Source organism: Salmo salar, chromosome 01 (assembly GCF_965601325.2).
Source record: "Salmo salar chromosome 01, fSalSal1, whole genome shotgun sequence".
Classification (NCBI taxonomy): domain Eukaryota; kingdom Metazoa; phylum Chordata; class Actinopteri; order Salmoniformes; family Salmonidae; genus Salmo; species Salmo salar.
In genome coordinates, this window is record NC_138291.1 from 133,939,080 (window position 1) to 133,961,571 (window position 22,492).

The 22,492-nt window shown below is 42.0% G+C and overlaps 2 protein-coding genes across 2 annotated transcripts; both read left to right on the forward strand.

Annotated features, from left to right (window-relative positions):
- Nucleotides 1-4: 4 nt before the first annotated feature.
- Nucleotides 5-12,829, forward strand: LOC106561187 (uncharacterized). Its single transcript, XM_014124870.3, has 2 exons — nucleotides 5-758; nucleotides 8,045-12,829. Exons 1-2 carry the CDS (start codon nucleotides 359-361, stop codon nucleotides 8,932-8,934), a joined length of 1,290 nt encoding a protein of 429 aa, XP_013980345.3. The 5' UTR covers nucleotides 5-358; the 3' UTR covers nucleotides 8,935-12,829.
- A 7,806-nt stretch (nucleotides 12,830-20,635) lies between these two features.
- On the forward strand, nucleotides 20,636-21,958 carry LOC145878091 (uncharacterized; the record flags this gene model as incomplete). Its single annotated transcript, XM_082973739.1, has 1 exon — nucleotides 20,636-21,958. A coding segment is annotated over one exon (855 nt), but the record flags the coding sequence as incomplete, so codon positions are not given.
- Nucleotides 21,959-22,492: the final 534 nt, after the last annotated feature.

Here is a 22,492-nt window from a genome sequence, read left to right on the forward strand (position 1 = left end):
TGCTACATGGTGTAACAATACATCATGTAGATGTATATAATAAACAAACTATTTCTATACTGCTCCTACATGGTGTAACAATACATAATGTGCGGCTTTAAGGCGATGCTGCTGTGTGACGTATAATCTAGTGGACGGAACGCTTCTTTCAACAGCAGCAACAGTTCGTCAGCGACCTCCGTAGCTTGCTAGACAAAATAGCCGAACCAATAAAGCTCTTTAGACGCTTTAGCCACTGTGTTTTAAACCCACTTCTGTCGTCTAGTTAGTTATCCGTTTCAATTTCATATTTACGGTGTTGTTGGTATTAGCGGGCTGGTTAAGTTAGCATTAGCCTAGCTAGCTAGCATCTCCGACCATGAGCTCACTTAGCTTCTCTCCTGCTAAAGAAGAGGTCTGCTGGACGGAGAAAGAGGGACTGTGGCTGAACGTTGTCGTGAAAGAGGAGGAAGAGGATGTTACAATACAAAAACAAGTAGAGGGTGAGGCTATTACAGTGAAAGAAGAAGAGAAAAACGTTTCAGTTAAACAAGAGGAAGACACGTTCAGAGTGAAAGAGGAGGAGGATGTTACAGTTAAAAAAGAGGAAGAGAAAGAGGAGGATTCAGTTTTTGGGGTGAAGGAGGAGGAGGAGGAGGAGGAGATGACTGTCACATTGGAAGAAGACGAGGATGAAACTGGATATCTGGGCTCGGTTTCCCAAAGGCATGTTAAGGCATCCAATGGTTCTAACGATAAACGGGCCCTGATTAACACTAGTAAGTACTGTCTTAAAAGCAGAGGCACAAACTCTGCAGTTGTTGAACTGATATGTGGTGTTAAAGGGTAAATATGCAATAGCTACATCCATATTTAGACTTTTCAAATGATTTATTTATAGCCATTGATTCTGTAAGAATATAACTCATGCCTCATGAGCTTAGTTCAACTGTTTACCCCATCAGAACCCCAAATAAGCTTTTTTTACTCCAATGTTTAGAAACAATTTAAATGATAAACAAACACTGTAAACACTCAAAACATGGTTAAAACTATAATGTTGATATCATGGATGGTCAGTCCTTGCATCAGTAGGTCCGTCTATGAATTTGAGAGTAGTTACATTTCTCCAGCCCCATCATCTTATAACCAAACAGTGGTGGAATTACATCTTTGTTATTGTTTGAACTGCAGATTGGTTGATTGATTGTTGTGTGGCTTTTTTAAAGGGGCAACCTAGGATTTAAACGGCAACAAAATGTTTGCCCTGAGACTTGGTTTGGTAAACAGCTGAGGGATGGGGCTGGAGAAATGTAACCACTCTCAAATTCATAGAGAAAGCTATTGTTGCAACCGTAACCCAACACCTAGCGACCTCGTTAAGAAGTTCAGACATCTTGGCGTAACAGTTATAAGGTGTTGGCTTGACAGTTGCTGGACCCAGGTTTGAGTTCAGCTCAGGGCTACCCCCTGAATTCAATACACTATAAATACAAGGACTGGCCATCCATGAGGTCAAAATTATAGTTTTTACCATATGTCGACGCTATACAGTGCTTGTTTACAAACAGTGGCGTTATACGAGCTTATGTTTTGGTTTCTGGTGAGGTAATAAAGTTGAAACTTTTGAGGCATTTATAAGTTATATTCTTCAAGAGTCAATGGTTATATAGTAAATGGGTCTTTCTATAACTGCCAGTGTAGATTTCCTGTCGGGGTCAAATTGTTAAAGCTGTTGATAAGTCATTAGCTGTGTTAAAATACTCATACTAACCGTACTATTTGTGATGTTAATCGAGTATATAGTATGCTTATTGGTCATAGTATGATGTAGTTAGTATGCCAAAAGTTCCCGGATGTCGTACCAAAATTCGCCATAATGACGTAAACACGCAGTACATTAGGGCCCCTAATGCAATTCTTCAGGAAATGGGCGTGGCTTCACATTGTTTTCATATTTGAAGAAAATGGCGGAAAATATGCAGCCGAAGTAAAACGAGAGCCGATACAAATTCATTGTTTTAACAAATTATGACAAATGTTAAGAAAATGTTGAGCAATGTAATAAAGTAATGACTTTCCAAATAAGTTACCTTACCCGTTATTTTGGCTGACAATTTGTTAGCATATTATTACAGCGGTATGTACCGGTATGTTAACTAGCTACCTAACGTTAGTTGGCTACTTATACATCAAACTTGGCAGTATATGAACTATATTCTATCTAACTAACTATCCAACGTTTATTGACTTATTCCCTTCATTCTTAGCTTAGCTACATTTACATTTACATTTACGTCATTTAGCAGACGCTCTTATCCAGAGCGACTTACAAAATGGTGCATTCACCTTATGATATCCAGTGGAACAACCACTTTACAATAGTGCATCTAAATCTTTTAAGGGGGGGGGGGGGGGGGGGGTTAGAAGGATTACTTTATCCTATCCTAGGTATTCCTTAAAGAGGTGGGGTTTCAGGTGTCTCCGGAAGGTGGTGATTGACTCCGCTGTCCTGGCGTCGTGAGGGAGCTTGTTCCACCATTGGGGTGCCAGAGCAGCGAACAGTTTTGACTGGGCTGAGCGGGAACTGTGCTTCCTCAGAGGTAGGGGGGCCAGCAGGCCAGTGGTGGATGAACGCAGTGCCCTTGTTTGGGTGTAGGGCCTGATCAGAGCCTGAAGGTATGGAGGTGCTGTTCCCTTCACAGCTCCGTAGGCAATCACCATGGTCTTGTAGCGGATGCGAGCTTCAACTGGAAGCCAGTGGAGAGAGCGGAGGAGCGGGGTGACGTGAGAGAACTTGGGAAGGTTGAACACCAGACGGGCTGCGGCGTTCTGGATGAGTTGTAGGGGTTTAATGGCACAGGCAGGGAGCCCAGCCAACAGCGAGTTGCAGTAATCCAGACGGGAGATGACAAGTGCCTGGATTAGGACCTGCGCCGCTTCCTGTGTGAGGCAGGGTCGTACTCTGCGAATGTTGTAGAGCATGAACCTACAGGATCGGGTCACCGCCTTGATGTTAGTGGAGAACGACAGGGTGTTGTCCAGGATCACGCCAAGGTTCTTAGCACTCTGGGAGGAGGACACAAGGGAGTTGTCAACCGTGATGGCGAGATCATGGAACGGGCAGTCCTTCCCCGGGAGGAAGAGCAGCTCCGTCTTGCCGAGGTTCAGCTTGAGCTGGTGATCCGTCATCCACACTGATATGTCTGACAGACATGCAGAGATGCGATTCGCCGCCTGGTTATCAGAAGGGGGAAAGGAGAAGATTAATTGTGTGTCGTCTGCATAGCAATGATAGGAGAGACCATGTGAGGATATGACAGAGCTAAGTGACTTGGTGTATAGCGAGAATAGGAGAGGGCCTAGAACAGAGCCCTGGGGGACACCAGTGGTGAGAGCGCATGGTGCGGAGACAGATTCTCGCCACGCCACCTGGTAGGAGCGACCTGTCAGGTAGGACGCAATCCAAGCATGGGCCGCGCCGGAGATGCCCAACTCGGAGAGGGTGGAGAGGAGGATCTGATGGTTCACAGTATCAAAGGCAGCAGATAGGTCTAGAAGGATGAGAGCAGAGGAGAGAGAGTTAGCTTTAGCAGTGCGGAGAGCCTCCGTGACACAGAGAAGAGCAGTCTCAGTTGAATGCCCAGTCTTGAAACCTGACTGATTAGGATCAAGAAGGTCATTCTGAGAGAGATAGCAGGAGAGCTGGCCAAGGACGGCACGTTCAAGAGTTTTGGAGAGAAAAGAAAGAAGGGATACTGGTCTGTAGTTGTTGACATCGGTATAGTAAATATAGCTAAACGGTATAGTCGTTGTGCTTTCTCAATGGACATTCGGGTGCTTTCATAAATTCGCTCTGGCTATCTACTCTGATTTCAGAGCTCTCTCGTCTAAGTACCAGAGAGCAGAATAATGAATTTACTAGCGCTCAACACCCGTTGAATATGTCCAGGTGTCAGTAAACATAGGCAAAAAAACGTAATTTAAATGTTTTCCAGCAGCACAGTTACAGTCACTCTGGATAACATGAAAACTGCCTAACCAGCTCTGCTAGGGCGAGTAAAATGGGCAGAGTCTCATTTGTGTCTGGACCTTAGCTTAGCCTTAGCTAGCAAGCTAAGGTCAGAACGGTCAAATCAACCCAACTCCTCGGCCGGAGCGTCCAGTGGCTCCGAGAGCGAAACGGGCTGAATTTACAAACGGACAATCTGACAACGCTCTGAATTTATGAGGCACTCTGGTATTCAAGATCTAATTTAAAAACGCACCCGAAGTCGTAAAATGTCTAACTAGTAATGTGTTATGCTAACTAGCTAGCTAGCAAGAGGTTGCATAGCAACAGCATAAACTTCCGGTAGACAGGAGAAGAGCGACAGTTTACTACAATTAACTAATAGTATGTAGTATATACTCATTAAGTATGTAGTTACAGTATACTACAATGAACTAATAGTATGTAGTATATACTCATTAAGTATGTAGTTATAGTATACTACAATTAACTAATAGTATGTAGTATATACTCATTAAGAATGTAGTTACAGTATGTTAGTATGGGTATTCAAACACAGCTATTCTCCTTTTTTCAAATGTTTTCAATGCCATTACATTACATCATTCCTTCAACTATTCCGCTCTTCACCTTGGTGTGACCAGGAACAATTCATGCTACTAAAACAAACAATTGGAACATGAGACTGTCTTACGTTGCGCCAACTAAACTGACCCTTAGTTGTAGAGCGTGATCACCCCATGGACTTTGTGTGGTTCTCATAGTTAACTAATCACAAACAATGTCCTGGCTTTAGCAATGAGTAAGATGGCTAAAAATGAGACCTAGACAATGAAAGTTCAGACCAAGGTAAAGTTGGATTTATATTTACACATTCAGACATTCAACAGACATTGGCCAAAAGCCATTTAAAATTGTAAAAATCAATAACTAATTCATTGATTGTCACAAAAACATCAAACTAGGTATGTTTTATTCTATAAATGTCTAGCATACTTTTACAATCTTTGTTTTGAATAAAAATTCCAGTTTTGATTTTATAGAAATACATAAAATCTATAAAATGCCATTTAAAAGCGGTATAAATCAATAACTAATTCACCATTTGTCACAGAAAAATTAATAATTAAAAGTTCAATTTGTTTAATTTATTTCCTTAATGCGTTTGAGCAAATCAGTTGTGTTGTTACAAGGTAGGGTTTTCTCACTTTCTAGTAGGCTTATATTGAAGATATGGCAAATAGGACTGGCAATGTCGTCCGCTATTATCCTCAGTAATTTGCCATCCAAGTTGTCAGACCCCGGTGGCCTGAAAAAGAAAAGGAGAACCTCACACTCTAGGAGCTCAGATGCAATAATTTAATAACCTAATAACCAACATTTCCACAGACAAGCTGTCTTCATCAGGGTATAATGACAAACACTGCAGGTAACTGGTTTATATTGTGTCAAAGGACACACACAGGTGTCTGTAATCATGTCCGAGTGTGGCCTGATATCATTGGTTAATTTACAGATATAAATAGAACACATAAAAACATAAATGTATAGCATACGGTCATAGATACAATATGGCTCCATAGAACTCCAAACATTTACAATGAATAGCAATATTACAATAATGGCTACGTTGAGACTGACGGGAGCAAGGCTCTTTAAATTAAAGATCCAGGCAGCCTCTTGTTTTTAACAATAAATCGTCGAGGTCACCCCCTCTCCTAGGGAGGGTGGCGTGTTCGATGCCAATATAATGTAGGGACAAAATCAAGGGGTTCGCTTCCAAAAAGTTCTAAGATAAATAACTGCCTTAGTGGTGCACGTGATAACACCTTTGATTGGGATCTGTTTCCCTGTTTGGGGGTGTTTGAAGGATCTATATTTATAAGTGCCATTGCATTGAGCACAGCCATTACATTTGTAGGTCCAAATGGACGGAGGTGCAAATAGACGTTGTGAAGGAGTATTTTGGGGAGGTAAATCAGAGTTTAGTAAGAATGCAAGAATGCTTGGATTTTGCTAGACTGTCCTTGAGAGTTCATTTCTTGATTTTTGTACCCCATCTCCTCTGTCAAATATACTGCTCAAAAAAATAAAGGGAACACTTAAACAACACATCCTAGATCTGAATGAAAGAAATAATCTTATTAAATACTTTTTTCTTTACATAGTTGAATGTGCTGACAACAAAATCACACAAAAATAATCAATGGAAATCCAATTTATCAACCCATGGAGGTCTGGATTTGGAGTCACACTCAAAAGTAAAGTGGAAAACCACACTACAGGCTGATCCAACTTTGATGTAATGTCCTTAAAACAAGTCAAAATGAGGCTCAGTAGTGTGTGTGGCCTCCACGTGCCTGTATGACTTCCCTACAATGCCTGGGCATGCTCCTGATGAGGTGGCGGATGGTCTCCTGAGGGATCTCCTCCCAGACCTGGACTAAAGCATCCGCCAACTCCTGGACAGTCTGTGGTGCAACGTGGCATTGGTGGATGGAGCGAGACATGATGTCCCAGATGTGCTCAATTGGATTCAGGTCTGGGGAACGGGCGGGCCAGTCCATAGCATCAATGCCTTCCTCTTGCAGGAACTGCTGACACACTCCAGCCACATGAGGTCTAGCATTGTCTTGCATTAGGAGGAACCCAGGGCCAACCGCACCAGCATATGGTCTCACAAGGGGTCTGAGGATCTCATCTCGGTACCTAATGGCAGTCAGGCTACCGCTGGACGTCATTTTGCAGGGCTCTGGCAGTGCTTCTCCTGCCCCTCCTTGCACAAAGGCGGAGGTAGCGGTCCTGCTGCTGGGTTGTTGCCCTCCTACAGCCTCCTCCACGTCTCCTGATGTACTGGCCTGTCTCCTGGTAGCGCCTCCATGCTCTGGACACTACGCTGACAGACACAGCAAACCTTCTTGCCACAGCTCGCATTGATGTGCCATCCTGGATGAGCTGCACTACCTGAGCCACTTGTGTGGGTTGTAGACTCCGTCTCATGCTACCACTAGAGTGAAAGCACCGCCAGCATTCAAAAGTGACCAAAACATCAGCCAGGAAGCATAGGAACTGAGAAGTGGTCTGTGGTCCCCACCTGCAGAACCACTCCTTTATTGGGGGTGTCTTGCTAATTGCCTATAATTTCCACCTGTTGTCTATTCCATTTGCACAACAGCATGTGAAATTTATTGTCAATCAGTGTTGCTTCCTAAGTGGACAGTTTGATTTCACAGAAGTGTGATTGACTTGGAGTTACATTGTGTTGTTTAAGTGTTCCCTTTATTTTTTTGAGCAGTGTAGTTTTTTGCAAATTCTTTTGATTCAAGAGTGAGACTCTCCTTTAGAGTCTATGTTATTAGGTCTATGTTGTTGTTAGGTGAAGTTATGCATCCTACAGTAGGTCTATGTTGTTAGGTGAAGTTATGGGTCCTACAGTAGGTCTATGTTGTTAGGTGAAGTTATGGGTCCTACAGTAGGTCTATGTTGTTGTTGTTATGGGTCCTACAGTAGGTCTATGTTGTTGTTGTTAGAGGAAGTTATGGGTCCTACAGTAGGTCTATGTTGTTAGGTGAAGTTATGGGTCCTACAGTACGTCTATGTTGTTGTTGTTGTTAGGTAAAGTTATGGGTCCTACAGTAGGCCTATGTTGTTGTTAGACCTACTGTAGGACCCATGACTTTACCTAACAACAACATAGGCCTACTGTAGGACCCATAACTTTACCTAACAACAACAACATAGACGTACTGTAGGACCCATGACTTTACCTATGTTGTTGTTGTTAGGTGAAGTTATGGGTCATACAGTAGGTGTGTGTTACTGTTAGGATCTTCCAGTAGTTATTGATGTTACTACTAATGTGAAAACAAGACAAAATATGACTATTGTTGCTATTGTTGACTGTATTAAGACAATTGTCAAATAATTTAACAGACGTCAATTGTTGTACAACTTCATGGGTACGCTCTGGGCATCACCTTTGACCTCAAATAAACAATGGATTTCTGCTGTTGTGGGACTTAAACCATCTGTTTAACTTTGTCGTTCACACAGGAGAGAGATGTGACTATCCTGGGTCCTCTGGGGAGTCTCAACAACATCGTGATGCTGACGAGGCAGAGAAGAGTCTCTCCAGATCAGAACACCTCAAGAAACACCAGCAGAGACCCACATTGAATAATCCTTACTGCTGCTCTGACTGTGAAAAGAACTGCAAATCTAAATCAGAACTTGAAATACACCGGAGAATCCACACAGGAGAAAAGCCGTACCACTGCTCTCATTGTGGAATGAGTTTCTCTAGATCATATTCATTGAAAACACACCTGCTAATTCACACAGGAGAGAAATCTTATAGCTGTACTCAATGTGGGAAGAGTTTTACTACATCTTCCAATCTGACTAAACATCAGAAAACACACACAACAGAGAAACCTTATAGCTGTGATCAATGTGGGAAGAGTTATGTTACATCTAGCTATCTGACTTTACACCAGAGAACACACACAGGAGATAAATCTTATAGCTGTGATCAATGTGGGAAGAGTTATGTTACATCTAGCTCTCTGACGGTACACCAGAGAACACACACAGGAGAGAAACCATTTAGCTGTACTCAATGTGGGAAGAGTTTTACTACATCTAGCTCTCTGAAAGTACACAAGAGAACACACACAGGAGATAAACCATGTAGCTGTACTCAATGTGGGAAGAGTTTCACTCGGTCAAGCTCCTTGGTAATGCACCAGAGAATACACACAGGAGAGAAACCATATAGCTGTAATCAATGTGGGAAGAGTTTTACTCAGCCAAATGGACTGATATTACACCAGCGGACACACACAGGAGAGAAACCATATAGTTGTACTCAATGTGGGAAGAGTTTTATTCAGGCAAGCTGCCTGAAAGTACACCTGAGAACGCACACAGGAGAGAAATCATAACGTCTTACAGATCATTGGGACGCCACTGTCCCACCTGGCCAACATCCGGTGAAATTGCAGAGCGCCAAATTCAAATTTCAGAAACCGTAATATTAAACATTCATGAAAATACAAGTGTCATACGTCATTTAAAAGCTTAACTTCTTCTCAATCCTGCCGCGTTGTCAGATTTCAAAAAGGTTTTACAGCGAAAGCACACCATGCGATTATCTGCACACAAAAGCATTACATACATTTTCCAACCGAGCAAATACGTCACGAAAGGCAGAAGTAGCGATAAAATAAATCATTTACCTTTGAAGATCTTCATCTGGTTGCAATCACAAGGGTCCCAGGTACATAACAAATGGTCCTTTTGTTCGACAAAGTCCTTCTTTATATCCCAAAAAAGTACGTTTCAATGGCGCGCTTGACTCAGTAATCCACCGGTTTCCCAAGTTCAAAATGCATACAAATAAATCCTGTAAGTTACCAATAAACTTCTTCTAAACAAGTCAACCAATGTTCTTAATCAATCCTCAGGTACCCTATTATGTAAATAAACTATCAAATTTAAGACGGAGAATACTGGAGACCATTACCGGAGATAAATAACGAAGTACGCACACTCACCGGAACGCGCTACAAACACTACAGCCAAAATGGGAGCCACTTAGAAAAACTACAAATTCTAGCTCTTTTTTTTTAAACAAGCCTGAAACTCTTTCTAAAGACTGTTGTCATCTAGTGGAAGCCCTAGGAACTGCAATCTGGGAGGACTTCCTTTTATATTCCCATTCCCAGCCATTGTAAACAGAGGTGAGCTGAAGAAAAAAAATCTGGATGGATTGTCCTCGGGTTTTCGCCTGCCATATCAGTTCTGTTATGCTCACAGACATTATTTTAACAGTTTTGGAAACTTTAGAGTGTTTTCTATCCAATACTACCAATTATATGCATATCCTAGCTTCTGGGCCTGACTAACAGGCAGTTTACTTTGGGCACCGCATTTATCCAAACTTCCGACTACTGTCCCCTAGCCCGAAGAGGATAACACTGCTCTGACTGCGAAAAGAGTTTTGTTAGCTTAAGTGATTTAAAATTGCACCAGAGAATACACACAGGAGAGAACCCTTATAGTTGTGATCAATGTGACAAGAGATACTTTGATAAAAGATCTCTGATCAAACATCAGAAAATACATGAAGGAGTTGTTTCATGATATCAATGAAATAATGTCACAATGTATAATGTTTTAACATTGTAGTAGGAGTATTTTAATGATGTCACAATGTATAATGTTTTAACATTGTAGTAGGAGTATTTTAATGATGTCACAATGTAGAATGTTTTAACATTGTAGTAGGAGTATATGAATGATGTCACAATGTAGAACCCTAAACGTATGCCCCCTGTTCTATTGATTTCAGCATGATATGGATATTAGCCTCAGGGGAAAAATCCAGGCTCTGAAATGGAAGAGTACTATTTATGTGATTTAACAAAAAGTGACTAACAAAAAAATAATTGTGTTACACTTACCACGTTGGTGACCCTCTGGAATCAAAATGCAACACTTCAAAATGTAGCTAGCTGTTTTCTACAAATTGTCCTCTAACCAGGGATGTACACATTACTCCCAGATTCTGTGTGGTTTTTGAGCCGTTCGTTTTAACAGGACGTGCAACCTCATCTACCTCCTCTCGCACAATTGATTTCAACATGATATCGATGAGTTATGACAAATAAGTGTTGTGTTCCTTTGTTTAGCGACCCCTACATTTAAATGTATCACTCCAAAATGTAGCTGACTGTCTTCTGCTGGTTGTCCTCTAACGAGTGAGGTAAAATATATCTCCCATTTCCATGTGTTTTTTAGTTGTGTTAGTTTCAACAGCATGTACAGCCTGATTTCCCCCCTAATCGATATCAGTGATTTATTGCTACTTGTCAAAACGACAGCAATTTTGATGCTTGTGCATTTTAAAAGATGCAAGTAATATGATTATTGTGGCAGACGTTTGTGTATGTTTCACATTTTATGTTTAGGTTTTCAATATATCACAAACTGTTTCTGCATATTGGTTATTGATTTAGACATGCTAAAACTGTGTTTTGACATTGGGGATATCCCACCTAGCATAATGTAATTGAAGATCTGTTGAAAATATGATGATGCAACCAAATATTTCATTTTTACTGTTCATGTAACATTTAGTAATGATAATTATTTATGCAACCAACTGACAATTTGTTGGTACAATTATATTGACATTCTTGCCCTGCTTTTAGAATATCAGGGTTAATTCTCACATGTGCCAACCCAAATGTACTATTGCATGACATTGGGGACTGGGCCCAGATCCAACAACATGCGTATCTAGTGAACCCTGAAAAGAGAGAGAAGCTCTGCAGTGAGGTGGAAAGTCACTACGGATATTGCAGGAGTTTCCTCTTGAAATCAGACATGTCCATGGTTAGGACAACTTGATTGTCTCAAGGGTGGGCAGTCAAAAAGTTTTGTGTTTTGCGTTTAGCCAGTGCGTTGCCATAGATCACAATTTATTTTGACTGCATGTTTTTCCGTTTTGGAGATGAGTTTTGTGTGGGCTCGTTCCAAGGGGACCAGAGTTCTAGAAGCTAGTGAGTTTTAGGAAGACGAGAGTTCTAGAAGCTAGTGGGTTTTAGGAAGACGAGAGTTCTAGAAGCTAGTGAGTTTTAGGAAGACGAGAGTTCTAGAAGCTAGTTTAATTGTTGACAGCCAGTTGATATGTTTATATTGTAGAAGGTGAAGCATTGTAGTTGGTTATAATGTGAAATGGAAGTTGTTTTCTTTTGGTGGTGAGAACTTGTCCAACAAAAATATAGGATATATTTGTTGTCTTAAGGGGGAAGGTGTTACAGGCTTTGGTTTTTCCATTTATGTTTTGAGGTTGGACTTTAGCACGTATAGCTTGTTAGCACTGTGAGGGAATTTTCTGTTAAACCTTACTAATGCTTATGTAGTAAAATATAATTCTTTAAGCCGAGGCATTGGGCTTGAGATTGGTAAAGAACTTAACTCCTATAACATAGAAAAGTGTGTTGATAGAGGCCTGTTCTAACTGTTCTGTGTGTGTAGAATGAGCCCATGATGTTCGGACACTCAGCCAAGAATATGACAGAAACTGACTGGTACCTCTTGATCCTCGACAGAGTAAAGGTTATATCCTGCACACCAGTAACAGAGCTATTGTTTTGGAGCCTGTTTCTGGGAAAAGATTGTGGTGGAGAAATCAGAATTAGCTAAGTAACATAGATAATTAAGGTGTCTTATCTGCAGAATATGCTGATATGAACTATTGACCTCTTGCTATTAGAATGTCTCCTTTCTGACTCTGGTGTTGGCAGCTGCACTTCCTCCCTCAAATGGGCCTCAGTCACTTTGGGTCCAGAGAGGGGAGAAGTCAGGCTTATCGATCACATGTCCCTGTTGCTATGCAGAATATCAGCATCTATCACATGTCCCTGTTGCTATGCAGAATATCAGCATTGATCACATGTCCCTGTTGCTAGGCAGAATATCAGCATCGATCACATGTCCCTGTTGCTAGGCAGAATATCAGCATCGATCACATGTCCCTGTTGCTAGGCAGAATATCAGCATCGATCACATGTCCCTGTTGCTAGGTAGAATATCAGCAGGGAGTAAGGCAAAGGAGATCAGAAGGAAACATTGTTTATTACAAACCATGTGAAGTGATGGCGCCAGTAATGGGAAACCAATCACTTGTCTCCACAGTGTTGGTTGGTGTTTGGAACCATTGTACGTCATCTCTGAAGTTGCACCTATCCTGAGAAAGTGTATATAACCTAGAAGCAAGCCTCCTTGTGATAACAAGTATTTTAATAAAAGTAAAAACCTTGATTGATTATTCATTTTGCCTCTCCTCATTATTGATTATGGGTAGAATTTCCACCACAGCACGTAGGGCGAACCGATTGGTCACCTCGTTAGTCAGAATGTGTTACATCTGTGCTGGCTTGTCCATCTTGTTGGGGTTGGATGTTGCATCCAATGACATTTCCTTAGGGTGCTCATTAGTCTCAGTTGTTAGTCTGTTTTTTATCCTCTTATGTTTCTTGTGTAGTAAATATTTCTGTTTATTTTCATAGTTTTTAATAATTTTTTTCCTGTGAAGCCATTGTGTTGCATCCATGTCTGAAATGTGCTGTATAAATATAGCTTGATTTGAACATATTGCAAAATAAATTAACCCAATGACTGACCAATCAACAGACTCTTGCTAAACCAATGAACAAGTATGTGCAAAAGCAACACGTATCTTGGTCAATCTTAGTATGAAAAACAGTATATATTCAGTATATCTTCCACTGTCAAAATAGTGCATTGTATGTACAATTAGTATCACTTTTCAACCGACCCAGTTCATTTGTTGAAAATCAACAATTTTGAAATCAACAATATGTCAAAGGATTCAACTACTGAAATCTGAAACAAACAAATGGATCAAACAGATTAATTCTACTGGACATTGGGTTTGATTCAGACCCTGCCAGCATGGCCAGAGATGTAACTTCTAACCAACACAGACCTTTCATGAATGACTAAAAGCACCTAAGTATTAGATTTACTGCCATGGCCTGTCACGCCTCAGACACTATTCACAATGCTGGCTGAGGTACGAGTAAAACATGACATTATTTCCTAATTGTCCAAAAATCCCCACTCCTTCGTCAACTAGTCTCTCACTGTTTAACCAGAATAACATGAGTTGTGCCCTTCAAACTGTTAGATTGTTAGTCCATAATCAACGAGTCTCTCACTGTTTAACCAGAATAACATTGTTTGCTGGGCTCCCCGTTTGTGCCATCAATTCGCTGCAATTTATCCAGAACGCCGCAGCCCGCCTGGTGTTCAACCTTCCCAAGTTCTCCCATGTCACCCTGCTCCTCCGCACACTCGAAGCTCGCTCCCACTACTAGACCTACGGAGCAGCAAGAGGACCTGCCCCTCCCTACCTTCAGGCTCAAACCCTACGCCCAGACCGAGTAGTTTATAGTTTGGGTTCTGACGGGGTACGACAGTTGAACTAAACTCATGAAACAAGTTATATTCTTCAATAATCAATGGGTACATATAATGAATTTATGATTGGAAAAAACTGATGTTGCAACTGCATTTCACCACTTTATTTAAAAAACAAAAGATGACAAAGTTGTTTTTGTCTTTTAGGCGATGCAGCCAGCGTGTGACGTATAATCTAGTGGACGGGACACTTCAACAATAACAGCTAGTCCGCCGCCTCAGTAGCTAGCGAACCAATATAGCCGACCGATTCAAGCTCTTTAGACTGTTTAGGTTGATATTAGTCACAGTGTTTTAAACCCACTTCTTTCGTATCTACTAGTTGCCCATTTAATTTAATATTTACGTTGTTGTTGGTAGTCAGCTACATCAGCTGTCTCGTTAACTTAGCACTAGCCGCTAATGATAGCTAGCTAACATCCCGACCATGAGCTCGCTAAACTACTCCCCTCCTGTTAAAGAAGAGGAAGTCTACTGGACGGAGAAAGAAGCTCTGGGGCTGAACATTGTCGTGAAAGAGGAGAAGGAAGAGGAGGATGTTACAGTAAAAATAGAAGTAGAAAGTGAGGAGGAGGAGGGAGAGAACTGTCATATTGAAAGAGGAGGAAGAAGAGGGGGAGACAGGTCAGATCAACACCATTACGTCCTAATCTCAATAACTGGCACAAACTCTTAAGTTGTTGAACTGATGTGTGGTTTTAAAACGGCATTATGCACTTCCTATATCCATTTATATATACCAATGCCATATATTGTTGAACAAAGTAACGTATAAATGCTAATTTCAACTGTCGCACCCCCATCAAATCCAAAATAGGTTGTTTTACTCCAATGTTTGGAAACAATATGGAAACAAACACTGTAGCCTATATTCTAATGGTAAAACTATAATGTTGATATCATGGATGGTCGGTCCTCTCCTCTCCTCTCCAGTACTCTCCTCTCCTCTCTCCTCATTGTTTCTGATTTAAATGTTTCTGATTTAAATGTAAAAAGCATGGCTGTCCTGTCGTGGAATCGCCCCACGATTAAGAAAAATCATGAATGATGAGTGAGAAAGCTGGGGGTGTATGATCTTTGTGCCTCTTTGTCACTCATCATTAATCATGAATCCATTCATGATTATCCATAATCATTATGGTAGTGTCCAGAAACATCTTCTATTTCTGACTGAAAATAAAAGTGACTTAAATGACAGTTCATTCAGTTTCTATGGGCAAAACACATGTAACTTTTGACTATTTTTCCAAAGACTTATGACTTCTCCAAATGGGGGGACTAGATACATAAAGTGCTATCGTCGTTGTTTTTCAATGTTGGAGTTTGCTCTCACTGTCTTCTGCTGGTGAAGATACATCAGAATTCTCGTCTATCAATCACAGACGCGTCATTTGATTTCACGCTCATATTCTGGACAAGACACGCCCCCGCTGAAGCTGCAGGTGCTGTGATTTGCTGCTGGTTGTATTCTGGGCAAGACACGCCCCCGCTGAAGCGCTGTGATTGGCTGCTGGTCGTTAGTCTCGAGCGAGAGATCTTCGTTGCCTTCCCGCCAAACCGCACCAGAGTTTCCTCGAGCGCTTTGCCCGCGCTGAAATCAGAGCGTGAAACTGACCAGAGTTACTTCATATGGTTTCCCCATCAGCTGGTGAAGATGGAGGACTCCGATAGGACACAGACAAGGTAATAAAGTTCATATATCCTCTGAGTCCTATTTTCTGCTTTGGTAAACTAGTCACTAGCTGTTATTCAACGCTAGGTTACAGAGGGAATGAGTCGCTAGCTCGTTGTTATTCAACGCTAGGTTACAGACGGAATGAGTCGCTAGCTAGTTGTTATTCAACGCTAGGTTACAGAGGGAATGATTCGCTAGCTAGTTAGTTGTTATTCAACGCTAGGTTACAGAGTAAATGAGTTGCTAGCTAGCTAGGTATTTGTTATTCAACGCTAGTCTCTAGCTAAGTTAACGTTATATAAATAAAGTTAGCTAATCAAGTCAGCAGCAATTGTAAACTAAGGGGCCTTATTTTGACATGAGTGTCACCAGTAATTCGTATCACTAAGAATCATTAGAAAGTAGTTGTTGAGGAGGATGTGTCCTCAGAGGAGAGGCTGAGTGGAGAGGAAACCTCATGCCCTGGGTGACCAACAAGGAGATATTTCACTGTGCCAACCCTGGGAATAATATCTCAGAGTACTCAGCATTGAGGTTTGTCAGTTTTTATTGAGGTTATGCTTAGCTGGAGGAACGGTCATCTGAAGGTCTGATCACCGGAGGTAGGGATGCACGATATATCGGTAAGCATATCGGAATCGGACGATATGATCTATAATCGGCCCGTTGTCTAGTTTAACTGCAATGTGCAAAACTGATGTCAAAACTGACGTGCATACATGTATAACGTAGGTAGATGACGTAATGACGCCACAAAAAATGTTGCGCTACACGTGCAACACAGCATTCCTAACCTAGCCCACAATGTCTGCTGTGTGGATCAAGCAGTCAACAAGTCCAGCAATCATTTGAAAGAGTAAGAACATTTCAGCGAGACAACTCAAAGCGAAATACGTTAACGCCAAGATAATGGAATTCACTGCCCTTGACAATCAACCGTTCTGTGTCGTGGATGATGTGAGCTTTCGCCGACTGGTCGAGTCCCGGTACACACTACCAAGTAGGAGCTATTTTACAGATGTGAGCACCGGTACACACTACCAAGTAGGAGCTATTTTACAGATTTTGTCTTAACGGAGTTACACAGTATTGTTGAAACGCACATCCATGAGCTACTTGCTATGGGCGTCACTGCTATTAGCTTCACGACTGACATTTGGACCAGCGATGTCAGCCCCATGAGCATGCTGAGTCTGACAGCACAGTGGGTCGACGAGGATTTCGTACTGAGGAAAGCCGTATTGCATGCTCAAGAATGTGCTGGTTCTCATACCGCTGCTGCCATTTCAATGAGAACATGTTTGAAACTTGGAAACATGAACACACTCCTAGCTCCATTCAAACAACTGACTCGAGAAATAAGCTCATCAACTGCATCTGCAACAGACATGATACCCTCAGTCATGGCATTGAAACGCTCAACAAAACTGCCTGGCACACTGTGGTAGTGAGTAAAGCCCTTGACAACCTGGCACACTGTGGTAGTGAGTAAAGCCCTTGACAACCTGGCACACTGTGGTAGTGAGTAAAGCCCTTGACAACCTGGCACACTGTGGTAGTGAGTAAAGCCATTGACAACCTGGCACACTGTGGTAGAGAGTAAAGCCATTGACAACCTGGCACACTGTGGTAGAGAGTAAAGCCATTGACAACCTGGCACACTGTGGTAGTGAGTAAAACCTCCCAAAATCCTAAATAAAGGCACTAGAGCATCATGGTAGTTGTAGGCTAAACGTGTTTGACATGAATGTATGAGGCTATTTATTCAGATCCGTGTCGTGTTGACACCACCATTTTCTTTTTCTTCCATTTAATAGTTGTTCAACAGTTGTCTGTATCGTCTTAACTTGTTTTCCCAAGATGAAAGACGAAACCCCCGACCCCACAGAAAAGACCCACTCCAATGGACCAATGCTGCACTTCTACCAGAAGCTCCCAGAGCAGTTTATTTAGGGTCAGAGTTGAGATAGCCAGGGATTCCAGAACCCTGTGGGAGCAGAGTCTGTGTAAATACCTCTAAGTGTTTATTTCAGCACTAATGGAACATTGTACAGTTGATTGATAAATATAATGAATGTACAGTATTTCATGATTCATGTGACATTGCAAAATAAATTGATCCAATTACGTTTTTGAATGTCAATCTGTCAATGCTTTGTTTGATGGAACAGCAAAATATAATTTACATGTTTTTGAATGTCCATGTGCCAATGCTTTGTTAGTTTGATGGAATAACAAAATATCATTTACATGTTAAATGAAAAATGTGTTTGTTGTATGAGTGGCATTGCTGTCTCAGATCAGTCAATGAATGGCAGTGGTATTGGTGGACAGAATGAAACAGGGCCCCATGTGTTACTATGGCTGTGGTATTGGTGGACAGAATGAAACTGGGCCCCATGTGTTAATATGGCTGTGGTATTGGTGGACAGAATGAAACAGGGCCCCATGTGTTACTATGGCTGTGGTATTGGTGGACAGAATGAAACAGGGCCCCATGTGTTACTATGGCTGTGGTATTGGTGAACAGAATGAAACAGGGCCCCATGTGTTACTATGGCTGTGGTGGACAGAATAAAACAGGGCCCCATGTGTTACTATGTCTGTGGTATTGGGGGACAGAATGAAACAGGGCCTACTGCGTTTGCCACTATATTCTGCTACTGTAGTGTGCAACTTCAAGGTAGACATTTTTCCTTAGAAAGATGGGACGTTTGGTTTCCATGAGTGTTGGAAGGAACTGCATTTTAGGACTCGTATAAACCAGCTGATCCAGCGGAGGTGTTCAAATCAAATCAAATGTATTTATATAGCCCTTCGTACATCAGCTGATATCTCAAAGTGCTGTACAGAAACCCAGCCTAAAACCCCAAACAGCAAGCAATGCATGTGAAAGAAGCACGGTGGCTAGGAAAAACTCCCTAGGAAAAACTCCCTAGAAAGGCCAAAAACCTAGGAAGAAACCTAGAGAGGAACCAGGCTATGAGGGGTGGCCAGTCCTCTTCTGGCTGTGCCGGGTGGATATTATAACAGAACATGGTCAAGATGTTAAAATGTTCATAAATGACCAGCATGGTCAAATAATAATAATCATAGTAGTTGTCGAGGGTGCAACAAGCACGTCCGGTGAACAGGTCAGGGTTCCATAGCCGCAGGCAGAACAGTTGAAACTGGAGCAGCAGCACGGCCAGGTGGACTGGGGACAGCAAGGAGTCATCATGCCAGGTAGTCTTGAGGCATGGTCCTAGGGCTCAGGTCCTCCGAGAGAAAGAAAGAAAGAGAGAAAGAGGGAATTAGAGAGAGCATATTTAAATTCACACAGGACACCGGATAAGACAAGAGAAATACTCCAGATGTAACAGACTGACCCTAGCCCCCCGACACATAAACTACTGCAGCATAAATACTGGAGGCTGAGACAGGAGGGATCAGGAGACACTGTGGCCCCATCCGATGAAACCCCCGGACAGGGCCAAACAGGCAGGATATAACCCCACCCACTTTGCCAAAGCACAGCCCCCACACCACTAGAGGGATGTCTCCAACCACCAACTTACCATCCTAAGACAAGGCCGAGTATAGCCCACAAAGATCTCCGCCACGGCACAACCCAAGGGGGGGGCGTCAACCCAGACATCAAGACCACGTCAGTGACTCAGCCCACTCAAGTGACGCACCCCTCCCATGGACGGCATGGAAGAACACCAGTACGCCAGTGACTCAGCCCTTGTAATAGGGTTAGAGGCAGAGAATCCCAATGGAGAGAGGGGATCTGTGTGTTTAAGGGGGAAAAAGCAATAAAACGCATTGCTCTCCAAAGTAAGTATTTCATAGGCAGAATGCTTATTATAATAGACATGTTGTGTCTGCCGGCAGGGAGAAGATAAATCAGTCTGCCTGACCCCTATGAGTTTATTAGTGGTCTCTAGTAGGAAGGCTGAAGCCATAGAGATAGAGGACTCATCTTTATCTGTGCCATTTTAGAGTCTGTGACTGCATGGGCAATATCCATTTTAAACTAGTCAATTTTCTTCTTCGTGATTGGCTGATCCCTCCTGATGGTTGGACATGACTCCAACAGGGTCGACCAGGAGGGATCAGCCATTGAAGTTGGAAGTCCCACCCAGTTGCCTACATCAAAATGGTGGAAGCCCCTCAATGGCGCTGCCCATGCTAATACACTCTTTTGGCCACTAGAGGCCTCTTATCATTCTCTATGGCATTAGCGCACCTAGCAAGCTATATCATGGTGCCTGGTGCTCTCTTCAGCTAGCCAATCAGGAGGATTATCCAGACTATCGGTGAGTAACCAATCGCAGCACTTCAGCTTCAGTGGGCGTGTTTTGTCCAGAAGACAAGTGGGAAATCAAAATAACGCCTCACAGACACCCAGCGCCCTGTTACCACGGTAACGGCCCTAATGACTCCAATACTTTCATTGAACATGGAACATTCACAGAACCTTCTAAAACACTCCAATACTTGTGCTCCTAAATGTATTCGTGTGCTCTTAAGAGCACATGTACTCCTTGTAATTAATGTATTCATGTGCACCTAAATATAAACTTAGGAGCACATGAACTCCTTTTAATAAATGTCAGCGTAGAGACATAAACTATAATAATAAATCATCTGCATCAATCAGCAATTTATCTGTCAGGACCGGCCCTTTGGTGGTTCTTGATGTCCAGTTGTACCACTGTTCATCATTACTATTGTATCTAAATGAATTATTTTAACACATTGGTTAAAGGAGACGGGTCAAAAAAACATTACATGGAGCAAATATCCCACATTACTTCTTACTTCTAATACATTTCCGGGGTTTAGAAACATTACAAAGCCTGCTCATTCGTCTTTTGTGGGGGGTTTTCATCTACCTACCGCAGTGGCTGGTGGACCAAAAACTGACTTAGAAGACAATTGTAAAAGTATTTAAACATTCACTATATTGACTATCTGACTTTGACGTTCACACAGGAGAGAGACGGGACTATTGTGGATCTTCTGGGGAGCCTCAACAACATCATGATGCTGACAAGGCAGAGAAGAGTCTCTCCAGATCAGAACACCTCAAGAAACACCAGCGGAGACCCACAGGGAAGAAACCTCACTGCTGCTCTGACTGTGGGAAGAGTTACTCAAGATCTAATTCACTAAAAGTACACCAGAGAATTCACACAGGAGAGAAATCTTATAACTGTGATCAATGTGGGAAGAGATGCTCTTCTTCATCAGAACTTACAACACACCAGAGAATCCATACAGGAGAGAAACCTTATAGCTGCTCTCAGTGTGGAATGAGTTTCTCTCGATCATATTCATTGAAATCACACCTAAGAATTCACACAGGAGAGAAACCATATGGCTGTGATCAATGTGGAAAAAGTTTTGCTACCTCAGCTAACCTGACTGCACACAAGAGAATACACACAGGAGAGAAGCCTTACCACTGCTCTGACTGCGGAATGAGCTTTATCACCTCAAGGGAACTACTCCTACACAAGAGAACACACACAGGAGAGCAGCCTTATAGCTGTGATCAATGTGGGAAGAGTTTTACTCAGTCAAACAACCTGATATCACACCAGAGAACACACACAGGACAGAAGCTGTATAGCTGTGATCGGTGTGGGAAAAGCTTTACTCAGTCAAGTCACCTGAAATCACAGCAGAGAACCCACACAGGGGAGAAGCTTTATAGCTGTGGTCAGTGTGGGAAGAGATACTCTGATTTAACCTCTCTGGGCTGCAAGCGTCCCACCTACTCAACAGCCAGTGTAATCCCGTGGCGCGATATTCAAATACCTTAGAAATGCTATTACTTCAATTTCTCAAACATATGACTATTTTACACCATTTTAAAGACAAGACTCTCGTTAATCTAACCACACTGTCCGATTTCAAAAAGGCTTTACAACGAAAGCAAAACATTAGATTATGTCAGCAGAGTACCCAGCCAGAAATAATCAGACACCCATTTTTCAAGCTAGCATATAATGTCACATAAACCCAAACCACAGCTAAATGCATCACTAACCTTTGATGATCTTCATCAGATGACAATCTTAGGACATTATGTTATACAATACATGCATATTTTGTTCAATCAAGTTCATATTTATATCAAACCCAGCTTTTTACATTAGCATGTGACGTTCAGAACTAGCATACTTCCGGTGAATTTACTAAATTACTCACGATAAACGTTCACAAAAAGCATAACAATTATTTTAAGAATTATAGATACAGAACTCCTCTATGCACTCGCTATGTCCGATTTTAAAATAGCTTTTCGGTGAAAGCACATTTTGCAATATTCTAAGTAGATAGCCCAGCCATCACAGGCTAGCTATTTAGACACCCAGCAAGTTTGGCACTCACCAAACTCCGATTTACTATTAGAAAAGTTTGATTACCTTTGGTGTTCTTCGTCAGAATGCACTCCCAGGACTTCTACTTCAATAACAAATGTTGGTTTGGTCCCAAATAATCCATAGTTATATCCAAATAGCGGCGTTTTGTTCGTGCGTTCAAGACACTATCTGAAGGGTAAATAAGGGTCATGCGCCCGATGCGTTTCGTGACAAAAAAATTCGAAATATTCCATTACCGTACTTCGAAGCATGTCAACCGCTGTTTAAAATCCATTTTTATGCCATTTTCCTCGTAATAAAAGCGATAATATTCCGACCGGGAAAGCGTGTTTACGTTCAAAGAGAGAGAAAATAAAAACATCTCGTGCACGAGCCCCAGTCTGATGGTCCTCTGACAGCCCACTATCCAAACGCGCTAATGTGTTTCAGCCTGGGGCT